General features: G+C 34.1%; 1 protein-coding gene across 1 annotated transcript; it reads right to left on the minus strand.

Annotated features, from left to right (window-relative positions):
* Nucleotides 1-118: 118 nt before the first annotated feature.
* LOC136214883 (protein IQ-DOMAIN 17-like) lies at nucleotides 119-3,548 on the minus strand. The gene is made up of 6 exons (XM_066002902.1): nucleotides 3,373-3,548; nucleotides 3,051-3,293; nucleotides 2,703-2,945; nucleotides 2,466-2,603; nucleotides 676-1,037; nucleotides 119-491 (listed from the first exon to the last, which is right to left on the minus strand). The coding sequence occupies exons 1-6, from the start codon at nucleotides 3,487-3,489 to the stop codon at nucleotides 152-154; spliced, it is 1,443 nt and encodes a 480-aa protein (XP_065858974.1). The 5' UTR covers nucleotides 3,490-3,548; the 3' UTR covers nucleotides 119-151.
* Nucleotides 3,549-12,058: the final 8,510 nt, after the last annotated feature.

A 12,058-nucleotide genomic window follows, 5' to 3' on the forward strand; every position in this document is an offset into this window, starting at 1 on the left:
CTTATTTAAGTAAGTAGTTAGGAGTCATTAAATAAGGTTATCCAAATAGGAGTAAAAGACAAAAATTGGAATTAATAATTGGTCTAAGTGCAATTAAAATAATACTAATAAGAACAATAATACACATGAATTAATTAATTAATCTAATAAACTACTTTAACCACCTTAAATCAGTTGTAGAACATGGGGATATCTCTCCAGTATAAAAAGAACAATTTGATGGATAACCCATTCCAACATATCCTCCTTGGAGGCTCTTGAAGCTGGGGCTTCTTAAACAACCCCTAGATGGTTCAGGTTCGGGTTCGGGTTCCGCTGGAGCTACAGGGTACGATAGTCGTTTCTTAGCTGAACCACTTCTTTCCCTCTCCGGTGTGGATGGTCTCTGCCTTGGGGTACTTTGTGACCTGACCCGAGCCTTTGTAGACTCGGTCGAAGCCATGTAGTTCGGCATTGCATTGGCACTCCCATTTACCCCCATTAAATTATACCTATGTTATATGGAAACAAAAATAGATATAGAAATAGCAACAGTATCGTTATATAAATATAAATAAAAAAAGTACATAAATGTGTGAATAATAAAAATATATTTATAAATTTGATAATGATAAGAATGTATATAATTATAGAAACTCGAAAGATTAATAAATTATTTACATTTTTTCGGCGTACCTGTATCGTGAGCTAATAAGGCTAGGTGTATGTGCGGCTGAGTAGCAACATTTGTCTTCTTTTGGGCATCTTGGGCTAGCTGAACGGACTTGTAGTGGCTTAGATTTTCTGGGAGATGGAGTGATCGGAAAAGGGAATTGATGAGGTCTAAGGAGAGGAGAACCGGGTTGTTTTCTAACGGAATATGGTCTGCTTGTGTCCATCTCCACTGTTTTAATATTAATGGTTTGATCTCTTCTATCCGTTGATCCTCGGCTACTGGTTTCCCATTGCTTTGTAGCCATCCAACGGTCTAACCATCTTGTTCTTTCCGTCATCTCTTTCTCATCTCCGGCTGATGGGCTCCTTCTATTCCTCCATATCTTTGATTTTTTTTAAGATATTATCAATGTCATCACATGGCTAATTAGTTTAATGAGTTTGTATTTAATAACAAAATCCAATTTAATTAAAATAGGGATAATGTTCGATTTTACTCCTAACAGCTTGAGAAAGTGCTAATATAATCCTAATGTAAAAAATGGTATTTCCCCCTTAATGTTAGGAGTATATTTTTACTATCCCGAAAATGTTATGAATAAATTTGGAACTTATATCATTAAAATATACTATTATGGTTAGAACAACAATGTTACTTCTATAGTTGAAATTTAGCTCAATTTTATCATTTTTTTAAAGTTTATTCTTATATCTAATGTCGATTAGAATATAAAAAAAAATTCTACTATGATCTCAGACCACAATATGGCCTAACTTGTGAGATTGATACATCAGTAATGATGCTAATGTGTTACATCTTCACAGTCATGGAGGTCCCAAGACTATAGTGGAACCTTTCCTCGCATTCAATAAAAATATTCAGAAACATTTTAACAAAATAACATTATAGTTAAAATATTTTTAATGACTTACTTTTGAAAAGGGAGGACGACAATATTTCAAGTAGAGATGACAAAAAATACATATGATCCGGTTACATAATATGGACTCGACATGTGATTTTAGCGTTTGAGTTTAGTTTAATAGGTAACGTGTCATTTTTGGGTTGACACGAAATTAACATGTAAAATTTTGGGTTGAGTTAGGGTTGATATGTTAATCCAAAAATAACACGAAATGACACAAATATATATCATTATTGTTATATTCTTTAACGTTTTTACATATCATTTTTATTAATAAATATAATAAAATTACAATTATTATCTGAAAACACAACTCGAACTTTATATATTGTTATAAATACATTACTTGACCCCAACAATATTCACAGACTTTTAGATGGTTAATGTTGATATATTAATAAAAAACGATATAAAATATTTAAAAATAGTACTATATCCTTTTATATATTTAAAAATCACCATTAATATATGTAACATACACACTAAAATTACACATGTTCCAAAAACACGACACAAAATCGACAATAACAAGAAATTTTTGGATTGGATTAAGATTGGTATATTTTGACACAAATCTGAAATCGATAGGATACAAACCCGATAATTGTGAATTTCACACAAAAAGTACAAGTACTCGTTTTATTTTAGCTGTTTTATCCCCAAAACATCTAAAATAAAGTGTTTAGTTTGGATTTAGAAACGGTCTCCAACAGCTATTTTGAAAGGAAAATTAGTTAATATCTACCAGTTATTAGTACCAGTATACCGTAAAGAACAGTTAACTAAATAGACGCTAAATAGAATTAAATTTCGTATCATTTGGCAACAATATTGAACTGTTTTATACGATAAGAAATAAAAAAATACAATGCAACCGAAGCAAACCTGGTTAGAGAAAGCATAAGCAAGAGCCTTTTCACGTTTTAAAGCAGCTTCCTTTTGTCCTTCAACTATGCTTTCAATCTCCTCATTTGTGTAAGGCCGTTCATCCCATTCATCTAAAACCGAACTTATATCTCTCGACTGCAAAATACAATTTCCCAACATATATTAAAAATTAAACGAAACCACAAATTTACTAACGAAATTTTCCGTCAGTAACTACAATTTAAGAATACTTACTAAAGACCTCCTCTGGTGGAGAAGTCGGAAGCTATTATTGGGCTCAGAAAACATAGATTTAGTGGTTCCTTCATGTGAAAGTGATAGTGAGAGCCTGGCTCGTTGGTCTCGGACCCGGTCTTGAACCCGGACCAGAGCTTGGATGCACTTTAATGTCAACTTGGCTTGCTGTCTAACATTATGTCCTCTCACTAAAGCTTGAAGTTTCACTAGCCCTTTTAGTGCTCGTAAAGCCCTCCTTGCCTTCACCCAATTAAATCATAAAACTCATGCGATGAAATTTTACAGTATTTCAGAAGTAATATATCCAATTAAAAAAAAAATCATTTTGCGGATAGTAACACTTACTAAATAGCCACGAAAAGCTGTTTGAATAACGATAGCAGCAGCAGTGGAGTTTTGTCTCACCAAACTGCAAGAACTCCGAGTGAGCCTAACGATCTCGACTGCTGCTGCTGTAGCTGTTACGGTTGCTGTTGCTGTTACTGATTGGTTCTGCGACGATGTATTCGAAGCAGGATTCACAGTTGCAGAAGTAGCTTCAGGATTGCTGCTATGCTTTCTAAAAATCCATCTTCTTTTTTCTCTCTTCTGCAAATGAATTAAATTAAAATTATTGATATGAATTAAATTTGTTTTTGAACTGATTAATGAAATGAAATGAAATTACCTTTTCTTCCTCTTCTTGTTGATGTTCTTCTCTTCTTTCCTTGTCATGATTCTTCTCTTTGGTTGGAGACCTGAATGCTCTTTTAACTATTGTCAACCAACTCTCCTTCTTCCCCATTTTTGCATTTACATGGATTCAATACTTTTGGCCACTTGATGCAAAATTAAATGAACATATATATTCATTCAAAAAAAAAAAAATGAACATATATATTTATAGAAGAATGAAATGAATAACATGACAACTTAGGAGACAAAAGGTGCAGTCAATTGAATTTTTATGTTTTTTTTGGGGTGAATCACAAAAATATCCCAATCACTATGGGTTAAAAGTAATTTTACCTCAACATCATGAAAATAAAACTTATATTATACTGCATATGTCTATATATTTTTAATCTGTTACCAATAAGTAATAACATTGATAATGTATAAATGGTGAAGTAGAAAACACTCTATTGTTAGTAGGAGCAATGACCAAATTTGACCAATACCGTTTTGATGATGTGTAGACTTATCTTAACGTAGGAAATGGTATGAATTTACCCTTCTAATAGAAAATTTGAACGGACTGTTTTGACAATTATTTGACTATCATATTAGACGTTTCAAACAAATTTGATGATAAACTGAAACAGTTTCGTAAATTTTATTATTTGTAACTATATAAGTAAAGAGTAAATATTATAGACACTTTAATAAAACAATTTTATGATTAATTTATGTGTGACAGACTTAGTTGTTAAAGCATCATCTCGAAATCTTAGTTGGACTCTCAAATTAAAATTTGAAGAGTATCTCTTCACTTCTAGTTCCCATATCACCAAGAGTCTCCTCATCCACTCTATTATTGATGATCATCTCTTCACTCCTAATTCGCTCGTTAGATAATTTTTATTAATAATTTATAATTGATGAGTCCGAAGGAGTGTTGTTTGAGATGATATCTATTATTCACACCTCAAATCAGTAAGAGTCAATTGTTTATATTATTTTTAAAGAGTGAACTAAGAGTCTCTAGAGACGTTCTTAGCATTTTAACATATATAATTTTTCATCACTGTGTTAGTAGCAAAATAAATATTTTAGATGTAATTTATGTTTGAAAGATCTAATGTGACAGTTAAATAACACTCAAACCAATATTTTCAAATTTTCGGCAATACAATCTTCTTAAAATGTTAGAAGTAAATTTGTACCATTTTATAAGTTAAGGATAAATCTATATAGTTTTTTTAATATTAAAATCAAATTTGATAATTATTGAGGGACAGATCCAGAAGATAGGAAATTTAGCATCCCCTAATTATTGAAAAACGTTAAAAATTAAAAAATATCAATTTAACACTCGAATATTACAAGAAACTAGGGCTGCACAAAACTAACTGGAAAACCGAAAAACTGGTTTCCGAAACCGAAACCAAACCGAAAAATAGGTTAACCGTAACCGATGGACTAGTTTACGGTTTTTTATTTAAAAACCGATGGTTAACCGAAATCGAAAAATAAACCGATTGTGTATTAATACATATAAAACTAGTATAAATATATGTAGAAATTTAATTATCAATCTATAAATAGACATATTTATATTTTATTTTGAAGTAAAAAATATCAAAATAACATAAAACTTATTTATTTTGGCAATTTTGTTAATTAAGTTTGAAGTTACATATATTTATTTAATATTTAAATAATTATATATTATTTTAAAGTGAACAATTATAGATGTAAAGTGATTTTTGCTACGAAAAGTCACTAATGGTTAACCGACCGAAATTTATATTAACCGAAATATGATTAACCGAATTAAATGGACTGGTTAATGGTTTTTATTAATGGACTGGTTAACCAACTATGTGCACCCCTACAAGAAACCACCACAAATATTATTTTAGTGAATCCTAAATCCTTGAGTGGATTTTATCCTTATTAATATCAAAACTTTATCTAAACTTACTAAAGTTAGAACCATGGTTTAAAAAAAAAAAAAAAACCTTATCCCATGCATGTTTTTTAGTGGAGAATCAGACAGATAATGCGAAGTTCAATATAGGTGTTAAAGGCGTAGGTGTTTTCTAGTGGCATGAGTGTGTCAGAAACATAGTTTCAATAACTTTGTAAATAGCAACAACACATTACAAAGAAGAGTAACAAGGTAATAAAGATTGTTTTTTTACTTTTTTATTTTTACCCCTTTTAACATCAAACAAGAATCCAAAGACCATTAAATGCACAAAATTCCTTAACCTATGCACAACCAACCATCCAATTTATACAAATATTTTAATATAGGACAATACAAAAGTTGTAATCAAAAGTAAAATTAGGTTGTTGTGAATTTAAGGGTTAGTGAAATCCATGGAGATCCTAATAGAGAGATTGTAATACCGGAATTTGAAGCGAGTGGTGTTGGAGTAGAAGACTGAGCAATGAGCGATTTGAATTCCATATCTGAAATAAAAAGAGAGTCAATAATGCTTGATTAAAATGGTAACTTTTTATTACATGTAGATACGTTTTAAAGCTGTGAGGTTCAAGGCGTTGGATTTAAGTCAAAGCGGATAACATCTATATAGTATTAGATCACAGTGTTACAATTGGTATTAGAGTCAGTCTTTTACGTATGATATGTGGTTCACGGACGAACTAGGGGAAGTTGGTGGACCTATAACGATCTGGTCTGTAGTGAATGACACTCAGATAAAAGCATGGACAATGCGCGACTATAAGGGACGACGATGGAGGCATGAATGAATTTAATCTCACATTGGCAATGAGGAGAGATTGTTTGAGGCTAATTAGTAAGATGAATTTCTAATATATGTACACACATTTTAAAGTTCTGAGGTCCAAGTGTTGGATTGGACTAAAACTGAAGATATCTACATGATATTGGATTGGATTGTTGCAAAGAAAATTACATATTGCTGTACCTACACAGACTCCAACAACGATAAAAAAAAATGAAACATATATAATAATGGTAGATCTCCTTCTAGAAGGATAGCTACGAACATCGTGATTTCCGTTTCAACAGACGTTTCAGTCTTGGTTGCCTGAGCGTTTGATAACCTCATAGGCCTCTATGAGATGTGCTTTGACATGTGTCATCTCTGTGGCGTGTGTTCCCGTGGATCACGCTCACTGTCTACTGAAATGTCTCATATTGTAGATGAGTTGTTTGGTGATTCCATCCATAAACTTTCCGCTCTCCAGATATAACACACTCAGACATTCATCCATCCATTTATCAAAATCAAGGGTAATTAGAACTCCACTAGCATCCATAAGGGTTCTTAGCTCCTCGGGAGAGCTCTCAATAGAAAAGTGTAGGTATATCATCTATGACTATGAGGTGGGAATTAAAGGAAATCATACTATCGTTCAAGCTAGCCATGAATATTATATAAGATCCACATTTACCACAACAATTTGATGGAAGAGGATTTTCATGATAATCTTTCGTGTCATAAAAAAATATCAAAAGAAGGGCAAGGGACCGACTACCCCATTGCGATGCCTAAGTTTCCGTGCAGTCGATTTATTCTATTTATAAGATACATATGGTAGTTTGGGGATTGCGTTAATTTCTATGCCCTAACTAGTGTGAGGGACACATATAAAAGTGTAAGGAGGAATGTATCTCAATGCAGACTGCTAGGATTTGCCATTTCCTAATCTAACCATGTGCTACGGAAATGATAATTTTATGAATTGCCGTGTTTCCACATAATAAAATGATTACAACTTCCTCGAACATACCCCAATTAATCAACATGTCTAACTCTAACACAGTAAACAAGTAAATTACCTCTTGAGTAACGAAGCCTTTGATTTGAATTATGATTGTTTAAGTACTCTAAGAATTGAAACAAAAGAACATTTTGAAGGGATTATCATGTTAAAAAACTTGATATTGAATGGAAAAATGTTAAAAATGAAGCAATGTATGTCCAGAAAAGTTAGTTTAAGAATACGTGCCTTGGCATAATAATATATAGTAAAATAGGCACTCATGGCATGACTGTGTTCACGTGTTATGAATTATGAGCAGCTAAAGGACGAATCTTACGTGTAGATATTGCAGAAGAAGAAGACCTCGAAGACCACCAATGAATAGAGATGGAGCCAAGTTTTGTTTGGTTTTCCATGTAAAAGTAAAATAATTGAATGGAGGTTAGGTTCCATTTCCCGGTGAAACTGGTCAAACCTGTTCTGACTGTACTATTTCAACAGTTTTTTCTGTTGCTTTCCTTCCGGACATCTATCATCTCTCAATTTCCGCACCCATTACCAACCTATCAGACCCATCATCCATATATATATACAACCATTCACTCAACAATATAGAATAACTAGGGCCGGGCCAAACATTGAGATGCTCAGGCTCATCTCGGCATAATGTTAACAAGTTCTAGCCGAGTTCAAGCTTAGTTCGAACTTAAATTTATGTTCAAGTTCGGTTCAAATAGAAGTTTATTTTGTACACGAGTTTTGCTAGCTCGTTAAACATGTTCATAAACAAGTTCCTTTATTTTGTTTGCGAATGAAATAATATCAAATAGAATAATAACAAGTTTAGTAAATGAAATAATATAAGTTTGCATGTTTAAACATTAAAAATGATTGGTGTCAGTGTCTGGGTTCCCCGACCCAAGTCCAAAACCTCATCCTGGAAGACCAACTTGGTGAATTATGTGGAAACAAACCATTATATAGAACATACTATTATGCAGGAACTTGATATTGATAGTCATTGTTGCCTAGTCTATCGAGACAAAAGATAGACATAAGAAGTGATTGCGATATCAGATGGGAAACATCTGAATGAGTAACTCTTTGTCCATATAAGGCATTGATCATGTAATATTGCGCAATATGTATTTGACCAAAGAAGGTCGCAGGATAAAACTCTGAAAAATTCTATTCACCAAAGAAGGCCGCGAGTCAGATTGCGAGAACTTCGAGGCTGTGAGCTAACAAGTGGAGATTCGGAAGATACGATGACCTTAGGGTGCGGTTTATGGGGGTGACCGACGCGTTGGAAAAAAGACCGTGGCCACTCATAAAATTTATTGGCTAGGGCCAACTTGAAGAAATATTATGTATAGAGGCCATTATGAAAATGAAGATATTTTGGGTTGGGATAACCTAGGGTCAAAGATACCAATTATGATCTCTTGGGGCGGAGAAGTTCTCATTGTGATTACTATGAATGTATTGAGGGGATGCTTGCGACTATTCATAGGTCCTGATCATCGTTGTAATGAGCTCTAAGCAGTGGACGCCCAATACAACTTATGTACAAAAAGGACATGTTTTCTGTGTAGGTAATTGAGTGTCGAGAAGCTTGTGAAAAGCAAGAAGTTTCAAGATGAAGCAAACAAGCGGGACAAAAAAAGGTTGTCCAAGCATAAACCAAGATGAATCGAAATAGTGGCAGGTCGTCTAGTTAGAAGAGAGCAGTGAGCAAATAGGAATGACAGTTAACAAGTCGGTGATCAATGGTTTTAGCAAACTGTGGACATGTCAAAACCCTACTATTGAGCTGAAATGTGTGACAAGAAAGAGATCCTATCAAAACCCTTAAGGCAAAGATCGGTGAAACAAGAGCTTAATCAAAATTGAAGGAAGCATATTTCAAAAACATCGATGGAAAAACACCGGGATTTTATGTTGTGTTTCAAATTCAACTTCAAACTCGCTTGAGGGATAAGGGGAAGCAACCCAATGCAGATATTCGATGTAGAAGTCAGAGACAAAGGGAAGCAGGAAATGAAGCGAAGTTTGAACCTTCGATGGACAAGTCCAAGCTTACCTTGCGTTTCCTCCTCAACCGTTGCGGCAGAAAAAAATGAAGGGATTCGATAGTGTGGGTAAGAAGAAAGGATTGCAAGCGGCAACAACATGATGTTGGTCAATCATCTGGTGTAGCGAGTTCTACCTAACAAAATTTCATCAATAACAAAATTTGGGTAAATCAATGTATTTAAATACTTAATCAGTCATGTAAGTGTTGTTACCTTTGTCTTGTGAATAATGGTTACGATATTATTTTTTTGATGTTTAGTTTCCATTGTGAATGTTAGTACAGTTGCATTAAATGTATTCGGGTACCAACATTCACATTTTTGTATTGCGGATACTATGGTACTCCTTTATTTATTTTGCAAGGTGAGAATTTAAAAAGAGACCGTTTGTTTGAGGGGAAAGCTCAAACTTTGAATAGTGGCAAAGCATTGAGAATGTGAATAAGCAAAAACTAGAGCAAATGTGAGGCAGTTAGATTTTGTGAAGGTTTCAGTGGCAAGTCGACGTCAAAGGTTCTTCATCAACGTACCAAACCCTTTAACGCCAATTGCTGGGGACGACGGTTCCTCAAGTAGTGGAAGGGAGATTGGGGGGAATTGGACCTGTATAGACCCCCTTATGGTAGATATGTTGAAAGGTGGGCTAGATTATGATGGACTATAGAAGAAGAATGTGATGAAAGATTCTGAATAGAGAAAGAAGACTCAGATGAAGATCCTCGATAATAGAAACAAACTTTTCAAAAAAATTCAAAAACTTCAAAAAAAAATACTTTTGCTATTGTTGAGGAAGGGTTCACAATTGCAATGTGAGAAAAGTTCTTTGCTTGAAGACATTCAAGTTTTAGATTGTGAGAGCAACAAAGTGATGGTTGAAGTTGAAACAATTTTTAGAGACAAGCGAACAATGTGGAAACTCAAGTAGAGTTCAAGTGCGAGCGAAAATAAGAGTGCATATGACTTATGCGGAAGCTCGATAGCGATTGATGACAAAGTAGAACTCTCTCTGAAGGAGGCGAGCCTGATCAGTAGAGAAGTTGATCCTTTAAATGGAGGAGAATGTAATGGATGAAGTTTGGCCATAGGAACTCAACCCTAAGAATTGGCAAGGCTATGAGGAGGCTTCGATATAGACTGATGAATGGAATATATCAACTGACGGTGGAAGCCGAGTTGGTATAAAGAACACTATAAAGATCAAACATACCCTAACGTTGGATCTCCGGCACCCCCTGGGCCAGTTGTCCGTACTGGCTTAAATGATCCACCCTAGTCCACTAAGGACTAAGAGAGTCAGGCATTCGTCATTCGTCAAAGGAGGTGGATGTCTCCAGAGAAGGGAACTCTGAGATAGCCCATAGTTCGTACCCTTTATAGGGCGAGGTTTATATACATGGAGACCCTCCGTAATAGAATACTGATAGACATATTGACATGACGATAAAAATGGATAAACCCTTGCGATAGGGGTTGATTGTCGAAATTTGGGGAAAGTCTTGACGCCATATAGAGTTTTAGTTTGGCTAAGACTTGACCCGTGACACTCACCATGTACACTACTATACATGATTATTTTCAGAATAATTATCATTATAGCATTTACATACTTATATTATCTAGAATAAAATAAGGCCAAATACATCACCAACTCTGAAGGAAATTAAGGCTAAGGTATAGCAGCGGAAATATAAAAATTTTAGCCTATTTCCTTTTAACCATAGGATCCGTTAATCGTTATTTCATATAAAGAGGGATAAGAAGGAATACCTTTCGATGAACAATCTACCGTTGTTAAAGAAGCGCCCACAATTCTTCTCCGAGATTCCAACCACAAAGTATAACACGGTGAGGTTAAGATGAAATCAACCCTTATGAGATGCAACCAAAATAGATTGCCTCTAATTAACCAACACAGGATCAAAGAGAAAAGGAGATGAATGAGATTAATCAATTGACGGAAGCCGTATGAATTCTTGTCCACGAACTAGGGGATGCGAATTCACTCTCTCTCTTTTAATGTAGGTTTCGAAAATCACATAAAGGGGAGTTAGGAGGCTTAGTCGAAATTCTCAGAAGGAGGGGGTATATATAGTCGCTTGTATCTAAACCCTAGTTAGATAGGAATAGGTTACTTAATAGGAATTTCATTCGGAATAGGATTCCTAATTATTATCTTATAATATATCAAATACATTTAGAATAATAATAAATAACCTAATTGGATAATAATAGGAGTATATTAATCTAATTAAAACTCCTAACTTAATTATCTCTTAATTAATTTAATTCACAAACCTAATCAAATTAGGATTAATGGAATTAAAATAATTCCTTATTTCTATATATAAATTTCGGCCCCCTCCATTTAAACGGGCCTTACTGGGCTCAATTGGTCTTCCATCTATTAATCACATCCATCTCTCTTTTGGTTCCAAGTCTTATGTGTGATCCATTAGGTTCTTACTACTTCTGGTCGTATGCAACTATTAAATTAATTTCTTCAAGAATTATATTTAATCCTTGCATAACGGAATGATGTACTGAGTATGTTATTGGCAAGTCTGTAATCATTCCCCCAGAGTCCGTTAAGAAGACAGGTTGATTCTGTCGTTAACCCTTCCGTATTAGTTACAGTATAATTAGATCCTTTATCAACTATATCCTTGAACTGAATCTTATGACTATGGGTGATGTCAAGTCACATATAGCGAGACGTTCGTTTTACTTGTACAGGCCGAGTCAACTCAAATAGATAGGTTAAGTGAAATCTGTATTTCTACTCTTAAGATATCACCTTGCAAGGATTTAGAGTCGAATCTTCCACAAGCGATCCTTGGATATATCTCCCATTAATCGGGAGTGATAAATGCTCAA

Source organism: Euphorbia lathyris, chromosome 1, assembly GCF_963576675.1.
Source record: "Euphorbia lathyris chromosome 1, ddEupLath1.1, whole genome shotgun sequence".
Classification (NCBI taxonomy): domain Eukaryota; kingdom Viridiplantae; phylum Streptophyta; class Magnoliopsida; order Malpighiales; family Euphorbiaceae; genus Euphorbia; species Euphorbia lathyris.